This window comes from Echinops telfairi, unplaced genomic scaffold (assembly GCF_000313985.2).
Source record: "Echinops telfairi isolate 266 unplaced genomic scaffold, ASM31398v2 ScPeMD7_7467;HRSCAF=8505_1, whole genome shotgun sequence".
Classification (NCBI taxonomy): Eukaryota; Metazoa; Chordata; class Mammalia; order Afrosoricida; family Tenrecidae; genus Echinops; species Echinops telfairi.
The window spans coordinates 14,206,019-14,232,981 of NW_022111368.1; the positions used below are offsets into that span (position 1 = coordinate 14,206,019).

General features: G+C 53.2%; 1 protein-coding gene across 1 annotated transcript in view; it reads right to left on the reverse strand.

Moving 5' to 3' along the window:
• Nucleotides 1–3,772: 3,772 nt before the first annotated feature.
• SH3RF3 (SH3 domain containing ring finger 3) overlaps nt 3,773–26,963 on the reverse strand; it is a gene marked incomplete at its 5' end in the record, with an annotated part of 526,008 nt that continues 502,817 nt past the window's right edge. Inside the window, 2 exons of the mRNA XM_045283818.1 lie at nt 3,773–7,252; nt 20,352–20,680. Of these exons, the coding sequence (XP_045139753.1) occupies nt 7,084–7,252; nt 20,352–20,680 (498 nt within the window). The remainder of the gene's footprint in view (nt 7,253–20,351; nt 20,681–26,963) is intronic.

A 26,963-nucleotide genomic window follows, 5' to 3' on the forward strand; every position in this document is an offset into this window, starting at 1 on the left:
GAATGTTGTGTTTTGTGGGTGGGTGCTATACTGTACCCTGGCTGGCTTGTCCCTTCCTTGTGACCCTTCTGTGAGGGACATTCCCCCCAAATCTTAACCTGCACTCCCAATCCCTCTAAAAAGCACAGCGTGAGCATGGCTTTGTTTCCTGTGAACTCTCCCAGATGCCATCGAGGTGACTCCCCTGAGACTCACCCATTTCATACCAGTCAGTTGCATGTGATCATAGCAGTGGCTGGCAGCTCTCACTCCTCTATGCTCACCCAGGGACACCCTGTGTGACTCTTCATGAAGAAACTTCAAGGGAAGGATCTCCTGAAGATCAAATGGCCCCTCGACTCAGACCTGCCACCTTGTCAAAGTCCACTAGAGGCAGAGAGGCCAACTCCTGGTCACAAAACCCAGGGACTGAGCTTTCAGCCAATGGGCCAGTTCATTGATGCATGCGGAGGCGTGTCTCTGCGAGGCAGAACAGATGCACTATCCTTGCTAGAGCACCTTTTCCCCTGTGGTTGTTAAGCAAGCAAGGCAAATACTCATGTTTGTTTATTGAGCAGAGCTTCAGAACGAGAGAATGATTTGAATGTATAATGGCCCCAGGCCCCAAAAGGTTGCTGAGCCCGTCTCTATAATCAGGCTCCAGAACTTCCCAGTGGACTTGCTGTGTCGGCCTGCCAGAGTACCCCTTCTGGCAGAGTTGGATGGATACCGGGCCTCCCTTCCCCACGCTCTCATGTCTGACCTATTGTTTCTGCAGAGAGATTTATGATGAGCATGAGCTGAAGAAGTTGGCAGCGTAGAATTAGAGTTGGAGATACAGGAGACGTGGGTTGTTTGAGCCATGGTGTGCTCCATTGAGTGAAGTCACTGAGCTATGTGGCCTGGGGCAGCGGATTGAATGTCTGCTAGCCTGCTTATCTAGCAAGTAAGCATCATGAGAGTGCTTTCCAGGCAGGCTCGTTATGAGGCCCAAACGAGCAGGTTTGTGCTTATTTACCTTACCCATTCCGTAACACTGATCGTAAGGTTTTGTGTCAATCTGGCTGGGCCAGAGTTCTCAGTAGTTCGGCAATTGAGGCCTCTCAAGTGATGTGATCTAACATAAATTTAATCCACTCTGGGGTGAAATCTGTGAACATTCAAGCAGCTGGGGGTTAGGATGAGTCCTCCCCTTCATCAGGTCACAGCCCTGATACAATGGAGTGGACATTTCCCAGGGGGAGAGTGGCCTACTCTTACTGAGGCAGACTCTGTGGGAAGACTTCTTCCCTTCGTGTTGTCTGGATCCTGCTCCTGGCTCGACTCGTCATATTATCTGCTGGCCCTGGGACCCCTTGGCAGCCTGCCATATGGCCTGCTGCTCTTGGATTCATCTGCCTTTGCCTCCAAGAGCATGCCACGGGGTCTTCCTGTTTCCTAGTTCATCTTCCTGTTTCCTGGTCCAACTACGGCCAGGAAAAGCCTCCAGCTTAACATCTGACCCACAGACTTGAACCAGACTGAACTTAACAGCTTCTCTATGGTATGGGCCATTTTCACAATGTAAAACTTTTCCTTTATGTGTGTGTGAGTGCACGTGCACACACACATGCCCTTGCCAACACATTCACCCCTAGTTTTGCTTCTCTAGAGAACTCAGCCCAACACACTAGCTATATTTTCTATCTGGTTTTATACGTTTATTTTTACAAGGAGCCCTGGTAGCTTAGTGGTTACACGTTGGGCTGTAACCACAAGGTCAGCAGTTCAAAACTATCAGCCACTCTACAGGAGAAAGATGGGCTTTCTACTCCTGTAAAGAGTTACAGTCTTGGAAACTCATATGCAGAGTTCTATCCTGCCCTATGGGTCTTTATGAATCGGCATCGACTCAGCTGTGAGTTTGGTTCGGTTTTTTATTTCGACAGGATATTAAAGTGACTCTTTTTGAAACCTCCTACCAGTTTAAAAGAAAGAAAAGAAAAGGAAAGGAAAATGTCAAACAATATTGACAGTGTCAACTATGAGGAGGCCTGAGGGCTTAGTAGGTTATGCGTTGGCCACTACCCCCAAGGTCAGCAGTTAGCCTCTGAAACTCAAAGTCCTGCTCTGCACTATGGGGGCACTATGAGGGCGATGGACTTAATGGCAATGAGTTTGGCTTATGTTTTTCCTCTTGACTACGAGGATAAGGAGAGGAATCCCATTTCAGGAAATATTATTTGTCTTTTTAAGGCAGGCAGAGCACTCCTCTGTCAGACTGTCCTAGGTGTTTTGAGACAGACCCAACTTTATGGAGGTTAACAGCCAGCCCTTGACCCCTCATGTTGGTGGGATTCCAAGCACCCTCCAACTGTGCTTCACTGTACAAACTTTGCATGACTCCAGCACTCAAGAGTCAAAGAGACGGTGGTCCCTAAGAGGGCCCTAAGTTTCCTGAAGATGCCCATCTTGAAGGTCAGTGCCAGCACGCCTGGTTTACTTTACACGGGACTTGACATGAAACACCTTTATGGACAAATGAGCCATTAGAGATCCTCAGAGCCCAGGTTATTGGTGCACTTCTGTGGCTCCCTTCTCAAAGGCCCAGCACGTGGACCTTACACATGGACTCAGCATGTTGTTGATAGAATGTTACCTGCTGGCCCAAACTCTCCAGCTCTTCTGGACAGCCCACCTGCCCTGGCAGAAATGCGATGTTCTCCCCCATGAGAAACCCACTGAGGCACAAGGTAGTACACATTTTCCCACTAGGCAAGCATTGAGCGAGTTGCTCTGAGTTAGTGCACCCAATGGCATCCCCTGGGAAGGTTCTCTCTGGTTACAGTGAATTTTTTCATAAAAGCAGTTTGCCTCAAACCTCATTTTTGGTGATGACCGATTTAAGAGAACAGCATGTGGGTGTGAAATTTTGTTTCCTGCTCTGGAAAAATGCTGCAGAAACTGTTGTGCTATTGAACACAGCTTACAAGAACAGTGCTATGTGCAAAACTCAAGTGCATGCATGCCTTTCTCATTTCCCAAAAGGCGAAATGTCCATTGATGACAAACCTTGTTTGTTGAAAGGACAAACTTCCTGAAAGGACACAAATGTCCGTTCATAGTGCATTTGGAGTTCGTTCCACCAGGTCAGACTATTAATCAGGCTTTTTATTTAGAGGTTCTGAAGAGATAGCGTAGCAGTGTGTGACAAAAAGGGCCTGATTTGTGGCAGATGGGTGCCTGGTTTTGCCACCACGATAATGCACCTGCTCACACAGTCATCTCAGTGTGTCAGTTTTAGACACAAAACAGCATGCCTCTCTTGCCCCACGCCCTGACTCACCTGACCTCGCTCCAGGTGACTTCTTTTTGTTTTTATGAATGCAGAAGGAAAGGAAAGGACAGTGATTTGATGACATAGAAGAGGTGAAGAAAAAAAAAATGAGGGAGGTGCTGTCAGCCATCCAAGCAGACAAGTTTGAAAACTGTTTCCAAGAATGGAATGGTAGATTCGACAAATGTATTAAGTGTAATGGAGAGTACTTGGAAGGTGATAAGGTAGTTTTGAAAAAAAAAACAAAAACATAGTGTTGAAAAAAATTTCATTTTGTGGGGTACCCCCTCGTATCTCCATTTTCGCACCCTCAAACCAACTCCTGGAGTTGGCCATTGTGAACGAGTGCAGTGCCTGCCTCAACTGGGGCCTTTTGGATTGCTTTTCCAACTCGGGCCGGCCTTTTTCCTCCGGCCCTTACAGTCTCTGCTCCCCCACCCCTTTGCATCCACAGTCAAGAAAGACAGTTCTCTGACATAAGATCTCTCCACGTTCGTTTTTATTTAAAGACTCAGAAACACAGGCATCATAGTTTTGTCATCACGGTCAACTCTTCCAAAACCACACACTGACATTTGTGTTTGACAAAAACATTTGTGTGTGTGTGTGTGTGTGTGTGTAACTGTGCAAAAATACAATGAATTTCTCAGTCACTCAGCTGAGCTTGGGGTGCACACGACTAATTGTCACATCACAAGATGGCCAGGTGAGTGCCCTTTACCCTGGGAAGTGCTTCCACACCATCTCCCCTGCTTCCCATCATGCCCTTCGCTCAATGTATGCCATCTAGGGACACCTGCCTGCTGCTGCTGCTGGCGCTGCTGTCTGTAATCTGGGTGCCCGCTGTCTCCACTCCTTGTGCTCTGAAAGCAAAGCACCTTAGGTGCCAAGAGGTTACGCCACGACTCCCTCGGATAACTTGGTGGGGCGTTTGGGCCTGACGGGTGTCAAGCGAAGGCATTAGTTCATCTTAACAGGCAGAGTCCTTGCAGGCAAGATGGCCTGAAGAAAAGACTACCTGGGCTCCTGCTCTTCCCAGAGGGTTCAATCTTCATGAAGCTTGGTTCTTGGCCTGTCTTTTCCAACACTCACCTTGCGTCTTTCACCTGCTCTCTGAAAGCTTGGCCTTGGCTCCCAGGGAACCCAGAGGGGAAGGCTGGGCCCTGACTCCAGAGAATTGTGCAGCTGTGGGCTGTTCTTCTCCCTCCCCAGGTGGGAACACAGCCACCCTCTGACTCTGCCAGCAGACGGAGCTGAGTGGGGTCTCCAAAGACAGGGGCACACTTGACCTAACCCCCCCCTAGGAAGGCCCTGGGGTGTTCAGGTGGTTCTGGCCTCCTGCCTTTCCTCACAGCCTGATTAGGCCTTGGGTTACATTTCCCGGTACGCACCATCGAGTGACCAGCTGCTAACCAAAAGGTTATGGGGTGAACCCACCCAGAGGCTCGGCGGAAAAAAAGACATGGTGATTTGTTCCCACAAAGTATGTAGTATTGGAGACCCCAGGGAGTTGCTCTACTCTGTCAAACACAGGCTGGACACACAGTGCCACCACGCCGTGAACAGCAGCTAGAAGAGAAATGTGTCCAAATTAGTCCATTCTGAGCAGATTTTCCTTGTTATCTTGGAACCTGAGATAATTCTGGCTTTCGTGGTGAACAAGCGGGTCAGTCCTTGTGCTAATTCATGCCTGTTCTTGGCGATGACGTGGTTTGCAGAACACACAATTTGCGGTGTTGGGAACTAATTTGGTGCCGCCATGGCGAGTGTGTGGCCGTGGTTCTGATGAACTCCATGAACAGGGCTCTCTCTGCGTAAACCGGACTTTTCTTCTTGGTTTCAAACACATTTCTTAAATCTATTTTCATCTAGAATGAGCAAATGAGCCTTTCTCTAAACACGATCTTGAGAGCAGGGTGGCCACCTGGCAGTCACACGTCGCCAAGTCTGGTCCCAGAAAAACAACTCTGAAAAGAAGTGTTCTGTGATTTCAAAGGGCCCCTGCCGGGCAAGACACCGTGCTTCCGGAATGTGCTGCTTCCCTGCGACCAGGGAGATGCTTGGGTTACCAAAGGCTAACTTATTCAGTTTCATTTCAGTCCGAGTGGTTCAGGGATGGAGGGAGAGGAGTTACAAATGGGAGCTTTGCACCGGTTCACACGTTAAGGTGTGGATCCCTTGATAATGCAGTTGCCTTGTGACAGGGACCCCCTTGTGGGAAGAGAGCGCGGTACGAACGAAGACGTTTCCTTCCACGCCATGTGGCTGAAAAGCTCACAGTCAAAGCTGCCCTTTCCTCCTCCCCACCCTCACCCAGCTCCTCTTAGGGTTTGACCAGTAAGCTTCATTCTCTCAGCCCCCCGCAAGGGTGTCTTGAATGGCCTGGCTCCTCTTGATTTTTCTTTTAAGTCTCTAGCGGATGAAGGTTTGCGTGGCCTGGTGTGGGAGTATTTAGTCCTTAAAGAAAACAAAACAAAACAAGCAGAAACTTCACCAGGAGGTGAATCTGAACCATGGTACAAACTGTACATGCCTCCAGCAAGAAGCCATCGTGGGGTCCCCCTAGTTGCTGTCATTCTCTCTGCCTGCACTAACGAAGGGAGGGGAGCCTGCCTTCGTGGGCGAGGGTGGACCTTCACGTGTTCTCCTTACTGCCACACGAAAGGCCATGACAATGACCCTTCCTAGCACTGCTTCCAATTCTTGAATCATAACGTTTGGGTAAGGTTTTAAAGAAGTTGGCTCTTTCCAAATTCTCACCTCCCTCCCTGCCTTCTCTCTTACTCCACGGGGCAGGAGCCAACATTTTTACTATTAAGGATGCGGGCTTCTCGGCCTTACTCCAAAATTCATATGGTAAATATAAAAATTCTGCCTGTTTGATGTCGCCACAGACGCCCCAGCCCCCCACCCCCTCTCAAGCTCAACCAAGTCCTAGTGTTTACAAAAAAGGCAGCACCAGATGTATGGAAAAATAGGCAATGTAGGACCTATTAGAAATATATAAAATCGACCAGCTTTACATGAGAAAGATAAGATGGTAAGAAAGAGGCGAGCGATGGGGAAGGGCGGCAGTGGTGACCGAACCAAAATGCGGTTGCTTCTAATATTGGCAGGAGATAAAGCCAAACGGGGGTGTGGCCCCAGCCCCCAAAGAGCCATGCGACTGGCTCCCCAAGCCAAACAGGCCAGTCAGCACCCTTGTGGCAGAGCACCTCTCCTTCGGGAACACGCTGGCTGAGTGGCCCCGGGCGGCTTATTGAGGTATATAGAGAGGGGGACCTAGCAACTCCAACTTCCTCCGGACCCCCAGGGCCGGCCTAGTAAGACATTCTGTGAGCTCTCGGGCCCACTCCCCCGCTCCTAGCCCCAGCCTGAAGGTGCCAACGCCCCCAGGAACCTTCAACCCCATCTTGCATAGGCAGCAAACCAGAACACCGCAGCGCGGCAATAAGTTACAGCAATGACATCGGCTCTCCTTTCCTCTTCTCCTTCTTTTTGAAAGAGGGTTTCTTGACAACGCACACAGAGGGGGAGTTGGTACGTCCTTGAAGAACCACCCCAGTGTGGGGGCGCTCGAGGTTGGGGGCTGCAGCAGGCAGAAGGCACTACCTTAACACCCCTCCCTAGCCCCGCGCCCTGGAGGAAGCCTCGCCCCATGCCCCCTCCCTGTTACAGGAAGGTGGTGCCCTTCTGCCCACGAGGCTGCTCCAGGGGGCTGTGTGCCAGGGCTGCTGGGGGCAAGTCTCCATCCTCGGTGAGCAGGGGTGCCGGCGGAGGGCCGGGCCTCAGAAGCTCTCCACGAAGCTGCCCGGGAAGAGGCCGGTGCGGCCGTTCCTCTGCAGGGTCCCCTTGTACCAGCCGTCCTCCCGCTTCTTGTGCACGAAGACGATGTCGCCCTCCTTCAGCTCGATCTCCGCCTCACTCTGAGGGGGGTAGGACACCACCACGCGGTACCTGGGGGGCGGGGGGAGGGGGGAGGCAGAGGAGGAGGAACCAGAAGCCATAGGTGAGCCTGAGACTGCGGAGTAGGGCTGCCCCCCTCCCGGGTTCGTGTCATTGTTGGGTGGGGAGAGGAGAGCTGAAGGGGCCCATGTGACGCAGTGAAGTATGCATTAAACGCCAGGCCAGTAGTTCGAACCTACCTGCCACCCTGTGGGGAGAAGAATGAGGCTGCTTACTTCCATAAGGATGGACAGCCTGGAAACCCTGAGGAGCATTCTACTCTGTCCTGTGGGAAGCTTAGGAGTCGGAGTCCCATTGATGGCAGTGGGTTTAGTTTGGTTCAAAGATTTGAATCTCTCTCTCTCTCTCTCTCTCCTGGGGAATCATCTCAGGCACCCATCTGTGCACTGGAACACCCACCTTCTTGATGAAAGCCTCCCTCACCCTCAGTGCAGCAGGCACAACCTCCCAGGTAGAGTTCAGCCAGTCACTCTCCCTGCCCTCAGACTGTGGTCTCCCCAGCAGCGGGGGTGCCCCTTTCACCAGCCCCACCCCCCACCTCCCCCGACCCCGGCAAGGACAATGGATGAGGAGTCAGGACATGCGGCAACAGTCTCCTTAGTTTTGCTCTACTGTTTGGGCTAGCTGTTCCGTCCTCTCCAAGCACTGCTGACTTGGTCTCCGGTACTGCCTACCTCCTGAGGGGCTGGGCAGCCACGTGCTGTGTGAGGTTCTTTGCTCCCAAGTATGCTCCCAACATTATAAACAGTGGTCTCCTTAGCACTCGGACTGACCCCAGGTGGTCCATGGGGTTCAGCCTTCGATGCATCTCATTTGCATGCTTTCTCCTGCTCCCCTTCCCACTGAACCTCGGCCCTTCCCTACACACACACCCCACCCCCACCTCTGTAAGTGTCCCTGGTCAGACCAACGTTTGCATAAACCTCTGACCCAGAGTTACAAGTGTGGAGACATGCCTCTGCCCACTGGTGACTTTGGGGTGTGGCTGGCCCTGGGGTTCATGCAGGACCTGTGGCTGGCAGGATATGTCGGGGAGCTCTCCGCATACAGAGCTTCCAGGATCGTGAGACACCGTGTCAGGCACGCTTATAGCCTGCGCAGGGGTGGTTGGACCAGCAGGGGGCAGTGGCTACAGCGAGGAATGAAAGCTGGCGGGCACCCACCCGCACACCTGCCACACAGGACTGGCCTGGCGGGGGTGGGGGGTGGGGGTGGTGGGGGTGTCGTGCTGATCCAGCCTTCTACTAGAACACCACCCCAAGGTGCTAACTCAGGTGTCAGCCTAAAAAGGAGCCCCAGTCAGTGACTGTAAACTAGCAGCCGCTCCTCGGGAGAAAGATGGGGCTTTCTACTCCCGAAACAGGTACAGTCTGGGAACCCACAGCGTCGGGTCTACCCTGTCCTAGAGTGTCAGTTAGGAGTCAGAATTGACTCGATGGCAGTGGTTTGGGTGTATTTTGAGACCCGCCTAAGACTGGTGGTTGAACCCCCCCCCCAGCAGGGCTGTGGGAGAAGGTCCAGTTGCCTGATTTGGTGAAGGCTAAAGGCGAGAAAACCTTCTCGATGGAGCGCCTTTCCTTCCTTCCCTCCCTCCCTCCTTTTCACAGTTGGCGGGGTTTAGCAAGTTCACAGGTGACCACAAGCCAAGATCAGAAAGCATGAAGGAGGGAGTCTTTGGTCCACAGCGGTGCCTCTGTTCAGCCATTAGCCAAGTCTCTCTGTGGTTCTCTGACTCTTGGTCCACATGGCCTCTTGGCCTCTGCCTTGTGCCCACCCACTGCCCTGCCTCACAGTCTCGTGGTCTCTGGTCTGAGCACCGCAGCTTCTGCGGCCTCCACCCCTTCAGACTGGGATGTCACACCGCTCGATGGGGGGACAGTGGAGTGAGAAAGCTAATGGGGAATTTCCATGAGCTTTTTGGAGACCCCTTGCAGTCTACAGCGCACAGGAGTAGGACTATGAGTCAGACCTCACTCCGTGGAAATTATTTAAAGGGCTGGAAGTCCCTGAGGGAACTCCTCTTGCTACAGAGACACGTTTGACCAAGGCGTCGTCAGCCCAGCCCAGCCCTGAATCTGGCCCCGCAGCCTGTGACGGCCTGCTGGATGGTCCGCAGTTCTGGGGGCTGCACCCAGCTGACAAGGGAATCGCTCCACAAGGTGCCTATAATAAGCATCAGTCCAGACCGCTGTCGACCCGCCCGCTCCGGGCGAGCGCTTCCGACCTCACGGCTTGAAATACCACTCATATTGATGGCTTCCAAATTGGGACCCACAGCCCAAGCCTGCCTGGGTCACCACAGTTGACCCCACTTCAGTCTGTTCTCAACTCATGGGCCAGAGGGATTCGCTGACAAGTCACGTCATGTCCTTCCTCTGCTCAAAGCTCCCCAGTGGTCACCTGTCACTCCCAGGACAAGGCCAGGAACCCGGGGCCTGAGCCCCCCATGGCCACTCCAGTAGCCTCTCCAGTTAGGCTTTGCCTGCTCACTCCAGCATGTGGGCTTTGAGCCAGGCCTTGGGCACCCCAGGTGGCCCCACCCCAGGGTGGGTGCATTGAGTGTTCCCTCTGCCTAGAAGGAGCACTCTGTCACCTTGTCAGGCGGCTCTAATGTCTACCCCCTACCTGCCTTGCCCCGGGGACTTGCATCCAGCATGCTGGGCCCTCTGTCTCCTACTTTCCTGTATCGTCTGTCTCTGAACACTGGGGCGAAGGCCCATGCCCACGGGAACTGCTGCATGTTTTTTGCCTCTTGCGTTATTGTCAGCATCTAGCATAGTCCCTGGCATGCGACAGTTGCTTAGCAAATAGCTGTTGGGTAACTTCACTGTTGAATACATGAAGGCAGGAAGGCTAGAGGGTAGGAGATGGCGCAGTGAGTGCCAGCCAGGGGCCCGAAGCTTCTGTTGGGGGGTGGGGGTGGGGGGGATGGTAGGGGATGAGGAAGGCATCCTGACACTTGGCGGCTGATTCGGCTAACCCTGCAGCTCCACCATCCTCTTCCTTATAAATAGTTCTGCCTCCTGGCCCGGCTGGCCTGGCTGGCCTCGTGTCACTGATGGGCCCAGTCCAAAGCGGTCCATCCATCATCTTGCTCCTCGACTGATCAATCTGGCTGTGGGCAAAGGCAAGTCATAGGAGCTGAAGTGTGCACAGCAGGCAGAGCAGCTGAGAGTAGTTTGTCATGCTGTCATCTGTCCTGCAACGTCCGGAGCTTAGGGCCCGAGGATGGGGGGCACTGGCGGATTGGGGAGGAAGGTCCGCCCACTGAGAGGCGGGCACTGAGCCCACCAGGGCACCCAGAGGATGCCCCTCTGGCTGTGCCCTGGCCCTCAGGCCTGCAGACAGTGCGCTTCTAATTGTGGGGACTGCTGGACACCCTTCAATCCAGGTGGAGACCTCAAGGTAGGGGGCAGCTGAATGGCCCTGGTATATGGTTGTTGGGTGCCCCCGAGTTGGTTCAGGAGAACAAAACCACTGCCTGCTCCTGCGCCATCCTCACAACTGTTGGCACGTTAGAGCCCACTGATGCAGCCACTGCGCCAATCCATCTTGTTGAAGGCCTTCCTCCTCTTGGCCACCCCATCCACTTTACTAAGCCTGATGCCCTTCCTCAAGGACTGCTCTCTCCTGACATGTCCAAACTACACGAGACAGTCTCAGCTTCTTGCCTCTAAGGATCATTCTGGCTGTACTTCTTCCAAGAGAGAGTTGCTTGTTCTTTTGGCAGTCCACGGTACTATCAGTATTCTTCCCTTGCATCACAATTCCAAGGCATCGGTTCCTCTTCCGCCTTCCCAGTTCAACGTCCAACTTTCACACACAGATGAGGCAACTGAAAATGCCCTGGCTTGGGTCAGGTGCACCTTAGTCCTCAAAGTAGCATCCTTGCTCCTCCACACATTGAAGAGGTCTTGGGCAGCAGATTGACCCAAGGCATGGCGTCCTTTGATCTCTTGACTGCTGCTTCCATGAGCACCGATTGTGGGTCCCGGCAGGCCAACTTCACCAGATGGAGTTGTGTTCATTGCCCCGGGGTGCCAATGATGAAGTGCTTGGGGGTTAGCAAAAAGGTTGGTGACGCCAGCCTCCAGGGGCTCTGTGGGAGGAAAGTCTGGGGATATGCTTCCCATAGCATATGTGTGAGGATGGTGGTGGGGAGTTCTACTCCGTCACACGGGGTCACTAAGAGACAGCATCAACGTGGAGCAGCAGTCCCCAGGTGGACCTTCCCAGCTCTCTCTTCACTCAGTGGCTCCCTCCTATCTTTCCTTTTCTCTTCCACCACCTTCCCAGGAGAACTAAAGAAACCCTCTGACCAGGCTTCCTGCCAGTTTGCACATGCTATGAGCAGACCTCAGCGGCCTCCTTCCCTGAGCCATAGCCAGGACTGGACCTGGATCCACGAGAAAAAGCATCCTGCTCTTGTCCTCCTCCTTCGGCCTGGCTGCTCCCCAGCTAAAGTGCTGGCCTGTCCAGGCGGAGGGGCATGGGAGACCTCTCCCACTCGGTCTTTCATCGACATAGACCGCTGGTGCACCCTGTCAGCCACAGCCCCACCAAGAGTCCCTGGTGCAAATCATCTGGGTCACCCAGGCAGCACTGACCTGTGGGGTCTTCAGTGAGTTTGCTATGAGTATTTGGGTCTTAGAAACCAGGAAACGATAAACTAATGATAACGAGAGGGCCCCTAAGTCAGCATTTCTTGAAAGGATGCTAAATGCCAGGATCCTGGAGTCAGGTTGCTTAACTCCATTCTAACCCAATTTGACACCCGCCCTGGGGAATAGGGAGAAATGTAAAACGCACGGCCGTCGAGCTGATTCTGACTCATTGCCGCCCTACAAGACAGAGCAGAGCTGCCCCAGTGCGATTCTCAGGCTGTACATCTTCAAGGGAGCAGAAAGCCTCATCTTTTTACTGTGGAGTGACTTGTGGGTTCGAACTGCTGATGTTATGGTTAGCAGCCCATGTCAAACCCACTGCGCCACCAAGGCTCACAGAACAGGGGTGAGATGGGCATTTCCCACAAGTTCTGTGGATGAGTGCTGTGCACACCAGTGGTATCTGAGAATCAAGGGCTTAGCAGGAACACTCCGGGTGGGAAGACTTTATATAAGGAGGCTTCAAAAAGCGGTGGAAAAGTGGTATTAAAAGAGAATGGAAATTTTCTGTGAACTTCTGAATCCCCTTCAAAACTTCACAGAAGAGCCTTGATGGGGTTATACATTGGGCTCCCAACCACAAGGTCAGCAGTTTGAAACCACCAGCCCACTCCTTGGCTTTCTGTTCCCATAAAGGGTTATAGTCCCCAAACCCTATAGACCCCACTCTACAGGGTCACTATGAGTCAGAACTGACTCAATGCAGTGAGTTTGGTACCTTTGGTTTTGAACCTTCACACAGGACCTGGGAGTGCCTATGACCCCCATCCTCAACTTAGTTAGGACCAATAAGTCATGATTTTGGAGTAATTGGGGCTTAGGGTCCCTGGTAGTGTAGTGGCTTATGCCCTGAACTGCAAACGACAAGGTCAGCAGTTTGGAACCACCAGCCATCCGCAGGAGAAAGATGAGGTTTTCTACTCTTGCAAAGATGTTCAGCCTCGGAAACCTACATGGGGCAGCACTTACTCTGTCCTACAGAGTCACTGTGATTTGCTACCGACTTGAGGGTGGTGAGTCTTTTGAGTTTCGAGCTTGGAAGACCCACTGGCCGAGAAGACCCTGGTTCAGCCCTCGGTTAGTGAGCTGACTCCCAGTTAAGGGGGTACAGAGGCCCCCGGCCTCACTGTCAGGCAGGTAAGCTACCTTTGTGGGTGTGGCCTCTCACATTGCAGAGTGCCTTCTCCTAGGGGGAGGGGAAGGGCTAGCGTGGGCCCTGGGCCTCCACAGGGTGGCCCCAAATATAACTGCCTTGGACATGGTGTGACAAAGCCAGGTCCCTTTTACTTTGGGCACACTAGGCCCTGGCAAGCCTCTCCTACCACCTCGGGTTCTAGAAAATGCTGATGGGGAGAGGATGGGGAGCGTGACTCCCACCTCCTCCCAGAACAGCGTCTGCAAACTGCTGGATGTTCCTCGGAGGAGAGCAGATGGCCACTGGGATGCAGCAAACGGTCTGATGGGGCCTGACGGCAGGGCAATGCACAGACGCAGCGGCTACCTCGTCTGCATCTCTGCTCTCCCAGCTCGGGCAGTTTCCGCTGGACCCTGAAGCTGTGTCCACAAAGCTGGGACACAAAGCTCAGGGCCTGCCTAGTGTGTGTGTATGTGTATACAGAAAGCTCAGGGCCTGCCTACCTGGGAGACTCAGTGTGTGTGTGTGTGTGTGTGTGTGTGTGTGTGTGTGAGAGAGAGAGAGAGAGAGAGAGAGAGACAGCCCTCTGCGGCCTGCCAAGCCTTCTCCAAACACCTGCACTGGCTGCCTCTTTTCTTCTCCAAAGGGGGCGGGGCAGACAGTGAGATTTTTCAGACTCTGAACACAACTTTTGGCTTTTGCCTCAACTGCCAGATGTGGCACAAACAAGCAGTTTTAAAAATGTACTTTGTGGTGGGGGTGGGAGGCGGTAGGGGGAGTAATGTTGGTGCCTCTGAGCAATTCCCTGATTGAATGAGCCCAGATGGGTGCGGGGTGAATTTATACGAGAAAAGTGTTTAACGAATGGGTCCAGATGATCCCCAAGATTCTATGTTCCTCTTCCTGCGGCCTGAAAGGAATGACGATTCCCCACTGCAGGCAGGAAGGGCGCTATGGGCCGAGTAGGACTTCCGCTCCCCCTGTGCGGTGAGGGTGACTTTGACCTGCTGAAGGCAATGCAGGCTAGGTCAGTTATGGCTGATTTTCCGAGGGCAAACTCAATGAATCCAAATAGCTGAAATGGAAATAAATTCTTATCACTGCGTAGTGCAATAAGCTCTCTGTGTGTTTGCTGGTCCTCCATGTGGTTGGCTTTGCGAAGTCCTGGATTGAATGCTGAGGAGGACGGGGTGCTCCAAGTGGGTGCAATGTGGCTTGTATAGCGTCCGATCCCGCCCACGTACAACAGACCAAACTCACTGCCATCGAGTCGATGCTGACTCATGGCAACCTAGAAGACAAAGTTGAACTGCCCCTGGGAGTTTCCGAGACTGTAACTCTTCACAAGAGTGGAAAACCTGGTCTTTCTCCCAGTGATCCACTGGTACCTTGGAAGTCGTAGATTTCCAAGACTCTACCGTAAACATGATCAATGCATGGATGAGGGTGAGTCAAAAAGCATTGCTCCTAAGCTTCCAGTTCACACACACGCAGGTTTATTCCAAATGAAATGTGTTTAAGGATGCTTCTGGGATCGGTGGATGGCTGCAGACAAGTTCTCTCAGGAACACACTTGCTTTAATCTTGTTAGGGTGCCTTCGAGGAATGAGCTCATCAAAGCTGTGGTCTCCAGGAGGGTCTTTGGGGCCAGTTAACTTCAAGGCAGCGAGGGCAGCCTGGAAAGTTAAGGCCACTGCTTTGGGAGGCTCTCAAAGGGACCCGTCTTGCTAGATTTTCTTGAAGCCTAGGATGATCACGGGGGCTCATTATGAAGTTTATTTACAAATGGAAAGTGGCATTGGTGAGAGAAAGACCAGCCAACCTTCACCAAAGAAGCTGTCTTTCCCCTCGCTCATCCTTTGAGGATAACAAGGACCCTTCTGCAATTATTCCATTGGGAAGCCATGTCTCATCCCTGCTACAGCCTGGCCAGGCAGCAGTGGAGTGCTGGTAAGTAATAACAGTTCCTGGGCACTCATGATTTTCCATGAATTAATTTAGGTGTCCTTAGGCCTTGTTATCCTTATGTCATGCATGTGCTACTCAAAGGAAGGAAGAAGCTTGCTTGAGGTGAAAGGGCCGAGAACTGGCACGTGTCTCTGCTCCGAGGCACTTTGCAGTATTGCCAATCCATGGATTTTGTCAGGAGGCAGAAGTCCAGAGGATGGGAAGGCAAGGAAGCAGCCCAGCATGCGAGCAGTCCAGGATTGGTGGGTCTCTAACGGGAAGACAGGGGTCTCACTGACTTGAAACCTCATGCACTCACGTCCCACGGCTATGGTCCCTGGGGGATGGGGCTGCAAACAGATTGTGCTTGACTGCAAACCCAAAGGTTGGTAGTTTGAATCCACCTCATGGAACTGTGAAAGAAAGGCCTGATGATCCGTAGAGAAGGCAGCCAGGAAGATGCTATGGGCTTGCTATGAGCTGGAATCAAAACGATGGCGACATGTATGTTCTTTATAAGCCATATCTCCTTACTGGAGGAACCCTGGTGGTGTAGGGGTCACACAGTGGGCCGCTAATTGCCAAGATCAGCACTTGAAAAACCACCAGCCGCGCTCTGTTGGAGAAAGATGAGGCTTTCTCTTCTCGAAAGTAGTTAAGAGTCTTGGAAACCCACGGGGGCAGTTCTACCCTGTCCTATAGGTTCGCTGGGAGTCAGAGTTGACTCGATGGCAGTGTTTGGTCTTTGAGTTTTTACACCACCTCGTTACGAGTTCTACTTTATGACTTCCCATGCAGATTATCCACAGGACAAGAGTGTGTGCAGGAGATGGCCCAAGCGGCAAGTCCCATTGGAAGCATTCCTGATCGGCACTTTGGTTTTCTACATCAGGCTTGGGGTTTGGTCCATACACGTCTACTTCTGTGAGACAGACTACTTGCCAGGGAACTGACAGGGGAGGGATGGTAAACTTGTAGGCTGAGGACTAGATCCTGCTGGAAGGAGTTCCCCAAGGAATGACCTCCCTACTGGCCTGTCTCTGCAGCCCCCTTCAAGGTAGACTTCCTTCCTTGGGGAGCAAGGAAGAGAGCAGCCTCAAGCAATAGCCACACACACCAGTCAAGACCCGTGGGAGTGCAGACCTGGGAGGCACTTGGCGAATACAGCCTTGAATATCGCTGCGACAGAACCGGGCCGTCCCTCCCAGGGGAGAGCAGCCTCCTTCTGAGGCATTTGCTGGCGAGAACCTTGGTCTTGACAGCCCTTGATGGCGTTTCTCCATCGTTTCCCCCATTTCTGTCACCATCGAGTGGGGGGCGCACAGTGCGCACTCCATAAACAGTTGGCAAGTTGGTGCCTATGCGGGGCCTCCACCAGCAGGGCTGCTCGCCTCTACGAAGTGTGGGATCACAGCTGCCCCCGCCCTTCTGCGTCCAAGCTCGTTGGTGTTGTCTGCACACGGCTTCGAGGCCACAGCCCGGAGGCTTTCTGGAGCTGTCCCAGTGTTGTTTCCATGCTGACTCCTCAGCTCCAACCATCCCGAGCTCCCTGGGACACTAAGTGGCTTATGGTTGAGGGGAGATGGAAGTTTTTCTTCTGGCTCATTAGGAAGCTGTTTGGTTAGAGGCAGTTTTTTTTTTTTTTCTCTTTTCCTGGAAAACTCTTTTCACTAATGAAGCTCCGTGGTGCGCGCTCAGGGACTAAGAGGGTGCCAAGAGCTCCCGGGCAGCTTGCGGCTCTTCTGAGTACAATGACACCCTGATTAGACCGAACAGTCGGGGAAGGAAAGTCAGCCTTTGCCATTTCTAGCTACTCATAGACTTCTGGACTCTTTACTTTTGTATTTTTTAGCACAGGGTCTTTTAAGACACTCTGTTGAGGGTTGGTTACAGACGTCATGCCTTTGAAGATGAAGTTGAGAGAGATAGAAACTCGGGTGAGATAGGAGAGAGGCTTTCAAGTATGTAGAAATCTATCATCCTCATGAACCACACGGACTCTGGGTGACCCAGGGAGGAGAGACTGGGACCTGTATTCAGAAGACCAGGCAGCTAGATGTTGGCTTTGGGGAAGGAGGAAGGTTCTGGGAACCAATAGTCCCTGGAAAGTTGAAGGGCATCCTTGGGGCAAGGACGTGGAGGAGAGTGATGGCTGTCTACGAGCGCATGAGTGCATCCGTGCGGTTACTTGACGGCCGAGGAGCTGCTTCCGGCCCAGGCACTTCTCTGCGGTTGGTGGTGCTGTGACGGGGCCCAGAAGAGAGCTGTGTGTCAGACAGGACTCATCAGGACCCTGCATCCAAAAGAACAACACACCACCTGGTCCTGCGCCACCCTCACGACTGTTCCGACGTCTGAACCACTGTGGCAGCCACTGTGCCCATCGTCTTGTTGAGGACCTTCCTCTTCGTCACTGCCCTCCACTTTACAAACATGATCTCCTCCTCCAGGGACGGGTCTCTCCTGAGTGAACACGGCAGGCAGTAGGGTAGGATCCAGATGCAACGATAGCCCAACAGAAATGGGCATTTTCTATACTGTGGATAAATCAGAGACCCCTGGGCCCCTCTGTGGATGGCTGCTGATCACGTGGCTTCCGTGACTAAGAGATTGGCATATGTGGTCAGACCACCCTTGGCTTAAACCCTGCCTGGCTCTGCTACTCTCAGTGTGATCTTGAGCAAGTTACTGAGCCCTTTACTGACCTCAGCTTCCTCATCTATAACATGGGGATAACAAGGCGATTGAGCTCACAGGGTCCTTGGGAGGATTCCATGAGCGAAGAACCAGAAGATGACTTAAAACATGGTGGGCTCATAGTGAGGGCAGTTACTAAGCTGTATACAGGGTCTATCTGGAATCCACATTGAGGACCGAGTGGTCTGAGTATCACCAATGGCACAGAACATTTGATCAATGTTAGCTATTATTCCATGAGGAGGAGCCCTGGTGAGGTAGTGGTTATGCATTGGGCTTCGATCCGAAAGGTCAGCAGTTCAAAAGCACCTGCTACTCCATGGGACAAAGATGAGGCTTTCTACTTCTGTGAAGAGTCGCCATCTGGGAAGCCCACTGGGCAGTTCTACTCTGTCCTCTACAGTCGTCAGGAGTTGGAGATGACAGGATGGCAGTGAGTTTGGTTTTTTATTCCAAGAATAGGTGTCAATACAGAAACACATTTTGACTAATGGTTGATCACATGTCTATAACTACTGGCCCCTGGCCTGTTCCCCCAGGGCCTACAGAGAGATGTTCGCAGGGCACCGGGCCCCAGGAGTCCAATCCCCTCCATCTGCCTCAGCCAAAACCAACCGAGCTCACTGCCATGGGTCACTTCTGACTCACCTGCTGGAGGACAGACTAGAAATGGCCCCCAGGTTGCCAAGGCTGCCCATCTTCACGGGAGCAGATGCCTCCCCTCACTTGCTCCCTTCATCTAGACCAGGGGCTGGCACGGGACAGCCTGTGGGGTCCATTGTATCCATGAGAGCTAAGAGTCCTTACATTTTAAAATAAAAAGATGAAAGCAAGAGTTGCATAATATCTCATGCCATGAGCAAACCAGCTGACATTTAAACTTGTGTCTGATCCATAAAGCGTTCTTGGACCGCTTCGCTCACTCTTGGGCAGATTGTTTGTGCTGTCAGGGGAGTCGCTGTGACAGAGATGTTGCTGTGTCTCATCGCGACCCTGTAGGACAGCCCTCAGATGCAACAATACTCACTGTCTAACATGTTGACAGAAACGGCTGGCGACCCTGGACTGGAGAGAGGAGAGGGGTGGGCATCTGCAGTTAGCAGCTTCTCAGGTTGTAGTGGCCACTCGCTAAGGGGCAGTGCGGAGACTCCTTTTGGGAAGGACCTTCCGCCAGTCTGTCTAACTGAGCAGGCCGGGAGGATTACTATGGTTTTATTATTTAAACCAGTGGTTCTCAACCTTCCTAATGCCTCAACCCTTTAATACAGTTCCTCATATTGTGGTGACCCCCCCCCACAACCATAAAACTATTTTTGTTGGTACTTCATAACTATAATTTTGCTACTGTTATGAATCAGGCGACCCCTGTGAAAGGGTTGTTCGACCTCCAAAGGGGTCACGAGCCACAGGTTGAGAACCACTGATTTAAGCAGTATTTCAATGTTCAGCGGCTGAGCAAAACGGTTTCCCACTAACTTGACAAGCCTTTTCATCTCTTCATAACGCCTTCCATCCTTCATGTAAGAATTCTCTTAGGGCTGGTAAGTCACCTACAAAGTAGAAGATGAACCCATTGACACCCCCCACCCCCTATAAAATCCAGCCTGAGGCTCCTTCTGTCGAGGGGAAGGAGCAGCAGGCAGTTTCTGCTGGGGGCAGTCCAGCCTCCCGGCAGGCGGTGTCCCCTCTCCCTGGTTCTCAGACTCCTCATCTAGAAAACTCTCCAAACCAAAGCCAACCTCACTGACGTGGAGTCGATCCGACTCACAGCGACCCTCTAGGACAGGGTAGAACTGCCCCTGTGGGTTTCTGAGCCCGTAATTCTTCAAGGGAGTAGAAAGCCCCATCCTTCTCCTGCAAGTGGCTGGTGGTTTGGAACTTCTGACCTTGCAGTTAGCAGCCCAACACGTGACTTCCACACCACCAGGGCTCCTAGGTGGAACGGTATGAAATTGGCATTTTAGGTAAAAAATGAATGCCTATCAACAATTTCCTATGGTTCACCCTGATGGACTAAACCCTTTAAAGCCGATTCTGAGTTTGTTGTGTGCGATCAAGTGGGGTCCGACTCATAGCCACGCTGTAGGACAGAGTAGAACTGTCCCGCTGGTGCCGGTTGCTGTACCTTTTCCCTGGACCTGCCGAGGGGTTAGAACCTCTGACCTTTTGGTTAGCTCAGCCAGGCATGGGACCACCTAGTCACCAGTGTTATCTTTGAGACACATCGCACAATTCTCAGATGTCAGAGTGGAAGGAGGTTCCAGAGAAGCCATTTTGGGGAGGGACAATCCGTCCCTGGGAACACAGCCTGTGGGGCTCACTGTAGGGGTGCTAAACCGACTTATGGGCACACAAGTCCCCGTCGCTCTCTGATGGCTCGTGGCTTGGGCTCGGTAGCTCATAGACTCGCCCCACCCCGAAAGGCAGATGAACTCGGAGAGCAACATAGGCTCCACTTCCCACACTCACTTTACCCAGATGCTTGCTTCCTATCCACACTCAGGAGCACCGGGAGAGCCTGGGCTGGGGAGTGGCGGCCAGGAATCCTAATCTTCAGAACAGCTCCAGGGCTCGACGCCCACTGTCTCTGGCCTCCCTCACCGCCAGCGCACAGGGTGTGGGCGCCCAGCCCCCCTCCCCACCTTACCTCTCTCTGGACAACGGCTTGGGCTCGGGGCAGATAGCAGCCACGGAAAGAGGCACTTGCCTCGAAGGGGACAAGGAGAAGTTCAGATCCAAGGAGCCGGTCTTCCTGTGCAGGGGCTCCATTCCCATGGCGCCCTGCATCTCGCTCTCTATGGGGCAGGAGCCTGCTCTCCCATGGCTGGACAGGGAGGACACTTCGGGTCCCACAGCGCCCTGCAGGGAGGCGTCCACTTGGGGGTCGTGGGTCGGAGAGATAGATGGTGGGGACCGTGACTTCTTCTTGGTCGATGCTCCCGCCAGAAGTTTCAGTAGCCCGCTCTTCTTCTCCTTCTGGAAAGAATGGAAGCCAAATGGGTTAAGACGTCTCCGTTCCTGACTTGTTAAGTGAGAAGGGGTCAGCGTCATCCCATCAGAAAGCTGTCAACACAATCGTGTGGAGCCAGCTCAAGGAGTACAACCAAGTTCAGAGTTCGAGCTATTTCCAGTTCTTGCTTTTCTTCCTTGACCACCCCCCCTACCCCCACCTCACAGATCCAAGAGGGCCTTCGTCTGGAGAAGTGGGTGACTCCCAGGAATGAAGGCTGGGCTTCCATTTCTCTGGGTGACCCAGCATCCCTCTCTCCGTCTTGTTCTGGTCTAGGGCCTTCGTTTGTCTGAGCCACAGAAACCAGGTGGTTTGGGCAACCTCACCTGGTCTTTCTAAGTGGATTCTGTCCGAGAGAGGAGGTGCCTCGGCTCCTTGTTCGTGACCATGTTTTTCCTGGAGTTGGAGCTATGCTACGGGTGGGATCCTCCCTCTTCCCAGGAGTAGCCATCAAGTTGTACCTCCTTCGAGAAGCCTGGCTGGAGCCCACTTCCCCTGCTGCCTTTGGGCTTGAAGGGCTAGTTTGCTCTTTACCGAACTCTCCCATTGCCCAGTGCGTCCCAGCGAGCCTGAGTACATGCCCTGTTAGCTTCTACCACTTGAAAGAGAACAGCGAATGACCATGCAGCTGAGCCAAGCTTAATTATTCTACAGTAAACTTCCCGAGATAGCTCCACCCCTGGGTCAATAGAGCCAAATCCGATGGATTCCCACATGCAAGTTTCATTTTAAACCCCGGGCCGCATTTTATGGAAGCTCTTCTGCACAGAATGACTTGCACGATATAGGACATTCTGCTGTGCGTGCACGAATGTGTCTGTGTGCGTGTGGGTGCGCACGTATGGAGTCTGGGGGCTACAATGGATGAGTGCTCGGCTATGCATCTAAAGGGTGGCAGTTGGAACTTACACAGCAGCTCTGTGGGAGTGGGATCTGGTAACTGACTCCCGGAAAGCTGACTGTTGAAAACCCCACGAAGCGAGTTGCATTCTACTCTTGTACAGATTACAGCCTGGAACCCCCGAAGGGCAGTTGAACACTGTCTGGGGGTGGGGTGTGATGATGAGTGGGAATCAGCACTGCCATCAACGTGTGTGTGCGTGTGCCTGTGTGTATCTTACACAGTCCTCAGGAGAGACATCAGCAGGGAAAGGAGGGTGCTTGTCCTAGGGCAGAGGGCAGCATTGATGGAGGGGTCAGAGGCTCATTTTAAGGACTCTGAGGGTTCTCTTTACCCAAGGCCACGCCCATTCTCACATCAACCACAGGAGGCTGGGGGCCCATGGCACTTGGGTGCACTGTTTTGAGTCCCCTCTGCAGGATACATCCTGACAAAACCCCTTCATCTCAGCAGGCGGCTTCCCCCCATTGGGGCCAAGGGCTGTTCTAGGCATCAAGGCTGCTGACATACAACACCCAAGGACTAATTGGATGGAATCTGCCCTTACAATCAGGAGATCCTGCCTCACACCATCCTATGAGGTTGCCCAAACCCCTCTCAACGTTGACGACTTTGTTCCCGCTCCTCATGGATGACCCCCTTCCACCTTCCCTCAGTGGAACCAGCAGCAGCAGAGCCTTCCTCTGTCTACCCCTGACTTGGCAGCCCGCCGGCTCCAAGGAGCATGCTCCCCTGAAGTCTTAATAGATACTAGCTGATGGGGCTGAGCCACCAGGCTGGGGCCATGACAGCCAAGAAAAGTGGTTTCCAGGGCCACCTGGTGTGTCGGCCATGACAGCTGTGTGTTCTGGACTCCCTCCGTCACCAGTGTCAAACAGGGCCTCCTTCCGTTTGCCCCCCTCAGCAGTGGCCTGGGGAGACCTGCAGGGGAGGCACTTAACATGCTGCCCATTTGGCAGTCTGAGGAAGGGCCTCGTGTGAAGTAAAACCTACCACATTCAGCTGAGGCTGGGCCACGTATGTGCATGTAGGTGTGAGCACGTGCAAGGAGGTGATTTAAGAACAACACGCTTACCTTGAATCTGGATTGTTTAAAAACTGGATTGACTGGATTTAAGAAACCAACAACAACCCGATTGTTCTGTAAAAGTGGCAGAGGCTTGTGTCGTAAATATTGAGGACAGAGGCTGACACGATAGCCACCACGTCAGCCACCAGGTGGCTACGGCGGAGTCTGCTTTGAGCCCCCATCGATGGATGGAAGAGTTCTTCCTCCTGCCGGCCTCTTTCATAGAGACCCTATAGGACAGGGTAGAACTGCCCCTGGGAGTTTCCAAGATTGCAACTATTTATTGGGGTAGAAAGCCTCATCTTTCTCCCGAGGCACACCTAGTGGTTTCGAACTGCTGGCCTTGTGGTTAGCAGCCGATGCAAATGAGTCAGCAGCGACTGGATGGCACTGAGTTTCGGCCGGTCTCTCTAAGCAGCCACCACTGCCTGGCACTCGGATTGGCACTCAGGACTAGAACTCTGTTGGGAGGAGTTAGTGCTGGTGGAACCACTTTAAAATGCAAATGTCTTGGGATAGGCATGCACCATTAGCATTTTAAGCATGAGTAAACCCACATCTTCTTCTCTGTCCCTCCACAGATGTTGATGGAAAGGATAGAAGCAGATGCTGTAAATGAGATGCATGGTGAGGAAGGGCTGGTTGGGGAAAGCCCAGTGGGGGACTTGGCTGAGAGTAAGGCAGGGCCACGGGCAGTTCTGTGTCTTGCTTGGTTCACCCCAGTTTTGACACTGAGGATGACTTCTGCCACTAGGGGGCTCTATACAGCTGGCTCAGAGGCTGCCTTGGGGCGCTCCATTCCCCCACAAGAGGCCGTGGACTCCACATCCGCTCCTTAGAGCAGTAATCACCAAACCTTAGGGAAACGACTAGGGAAAGGGCATCCGGAGTGGGCGGGTGCATTCAGAGAGGGCAACAGTGAGGCTCTCTGAGCGGTCCACGGCCCTTTGGGTCCTACGGACTTGTGAGCCTGCTCCATGCGTTCAGAGCCCCGTGGTGGCAGTTAGATACCTCAACATTGCTGGAGTGCATATTAAATGAGCTAGACGCCATCAAATGTTAAACATTCTAAACCCAACCCAACCCACTGCCACGGAGACAATTTAGACGCACAGTAGTCTTACAACAGGTCTCCCCATTGTGCAATTCCCCAGGAAGAGGCAGCTGCATCTTTGTGCCAAGGGGTGGCTCCCAGCGCTTACCCAGCAGCCCCACCAGAGCTTCTCATTCAGCATCTAGTGCCTAGTGGAAGCGGAATACCGCCGACCTGCAGATCATCCAGGGCTTCATGTAGATGTGGGCTCAGACACACACGTTCAACGGACTCTGTGAACGGTCTGCAATGGCTCTCTGGGGTGAAGGTTCCAGCTCACAGGCAAGGGGGAGCTGCTTCCTGGCTGAGCCACCTCTGCAGGCTGAGGGCAGTGCTGTAGAAACCTGAGGAAGTGGTAGGGCTGTCTTCAGTGCCGTGAGCTTCTTGGGGGAACTAGAGAGCAGAGCCTGAAGTCACTCACTCCTGGGCCAGCAAAGGCCTCCTGGAGGGAATACTGCTGCCCTGGGGCACCAGGCCAGCCCACAGCTCCGGTGGGGCACCCAAGTGAACTGTTTGTGGCCGCAGTGCCAGAGGAGTCCACCAGACACGTGCCCAGTGCAGCACTGGTCTCCTCCATCCCCACCTCTACACGAGACTCTGACAAGTGTCCATTGTATGTAAGTGCGTGTCTACATAAGTATGTGTGTCTACGTAAGTGTGTGTCCACTTAAGGTCTGAAGCTGGGTCAGTAATCTGATACTGAAGCATCAACCATCGCCACCACCCTCAGCTGTAAGAACCAGCCCCACCAATGCATTAATGCGCAGATCTCTAGCTCTCTGTAAAATAGAAACAGGATGAGATGGAATTAAGACAAAGTTGGAGTCAGAGGGGCTGCCCAGCTCCTAGAGATTTCCGAGGGAAAACCAGGGGACTGCCCAAAAAAGTAACGGCAGGGTGCACAGCAGAGGCAAGTCCATCTGCAGGCTGCCAGTGGTGGCGGAAGCCCAGCACCCACCCAGGTGAGGCTTTAACTCACACATGGAGCCCCGGCTGCTTGACTACCTGCATTTTCTCTGGCAGGTGGACTCACTTTGGGGGTCAGTCATTCCTCCTGTTAGACTCTGCACTGACGCTGACAAGGGGTCTTGTGGGGATTCTGGGGCATGGATCCAGGAGCACTTGGTTAAATGGGGTGGTGCCCTGGCCTTTCCCAACTGCGTGTAGTGTCCATGCTCGTGTCTGCTCCTCCTCCAATCTCCCTCTGAGAACTTGTTCTGGAAGGCTTTCTCGAGGCTGTTTGTGATGGGCTCTGGGAGTGTGCATGGGGAGTACAATCTAGAATATTCCATGAGAAAGCATGTTGAGTGAGAGCCTCTCACAGGGTGTTTGTGGCAAGCTAGGCATTCCTCAGTGCTCCCCCCGCCCCCCTGCATCCCCTGCTTTGGGGCAGAGCACCTTCAAGGGCACTTCTTTGGTTGCGGCTCACCTAGAGGCCAGGAAGGAAAGCCTGAACATGACTGCAGGGAGAAGCCCCGGAGCCCCCAGCAACCACGGGGCCGGGAGTGAGGAGGTTGGTTAGGCTGGTGACTGGGGAGAATAAAGACAGGCAGATCACCAGGGACATGCAGAAGGAGCAGGCCGCAAGGCCAGGGACAGGTTGGAGCTAGAGTAGGTTGCCAGGGGAACGTGATAGCTGAAAGCCCTCTGCCCAGCCTGGATGCTGGGCTGCTTCTGCATCTAGTAGGCCAGGAGAGAAAGAATTGCAGCATTCAAGGTGGGGACTGGCTTCCCCCAGAGGCTGGCTCTACAACAGTGCGTCTGGAGATGTTTGCAATGTCCACAGACATTTTTGGTTGTCATAGCTGGGTTTGCACCGAGGATGCTGCTAAGCAGCCTATTATACAAGGAACCGGCCCTCCTATCCCCAAACTGTTTGGTTCAAAATGTCAATGAGACCAAGGTGGAGATCCCTGGTCAGCAAAGGCAAGGGCAGTGGCAGATGAAGTGAAGGAGATCGGGTGGCCTTGGGCATCCCAGCCCAGCTTCACTCAGCTCCTGTGTGCACCGGCCCTTCTCCCTCAGCTGAGCAAGAAACAACCTGGCCCCATGCATTCGGCCAAGCACACTCCCCAACCCACCTTTCCCTGCCTAACCCTGCCTCCTCCTTCACCCCAGCTGCGTCAGGGCCCTCTCCATTCCATGTGGTTCTTTCCCTCTGGAATAGAAGGGCCGGGGCCACACCGATTGACCTCAGCACCCCCATGCTTAGTGCAATGGCCAGAACCAACAGGTGCGCACTGTGAAGTTGTGGAACGAATTATAAGCTCTCGTGTCTCTATGGTGGTGCCCTGTCCGCCTGGTGGACCAGAGAACAGAGCCAGCAAACACCCGTATGCAGGGCAACTGCATGCAAAAGTCCCCAGCTGGCATGGGCATGCCTTTGAAGCCAGCCAAGTTCAGCAGAGAGAAGATAGACCCACCCTCATCTCCACCTCAGCCACTGATCTTTTTTTTTTTAGTGCCAATAATCTTAGCATCGGATGACTTGGAATATTTACAGCTAACTTCCAAGCCTAGCTGCCTCTTTTGAAAAGGGCTGGGGTAGGGTGGGTGCATGTGATGAATGATCCTTCTGTCTCTTCTCCTCCGTGACTAAACATGATGGGTCCTTTTCTGAAATCCCCCCTTCCAGGATGCAGCTCAGCACCCATCCATTGCAAACGCCCGCGGCCTTTGGTGTGCTAGCAATCCCTGTGCACTCGGGACACAGGGGCTATGTTCGTGGACCTCCCGTGCCGTCTGGTGGTCCCAGGCTATGCAGGGAAGAATTGGCTCCTGGTCACTTAGAGTGCTTCAGAGAAGGGCTTCCTGGCTGTCTATGGGGCCATGCTGTGGGAGGATCGAAGGTTCTCGGTACACAGGACTGATGGTTGATGGGGCTGAAAGTCTGTGTTCAGCAAAGATGTATGTGCTGCGGTTTCTCTTGGGACCGGGGCTCCAAGGACAACATTCGCAAGGCCAGTGAGAGCCTGGTACACTTAAGGAATGGTCCTGCCTTTCCTCCACATGTTCCCAGTCAGCTTCCCACTCTCTCCATCCCAGGCTTATAGTTCCCGCTCTTAGGAACGAGTTGCTTCCCATCTGAATGGCCACGGTCCAACCAGGAGCAGGCCCAAACCAGCCTGTTTGATCTACTGGGAACGGCACTCCTCCCTCCTCTAGAAGTCCTGGCTGGGGAGAGAT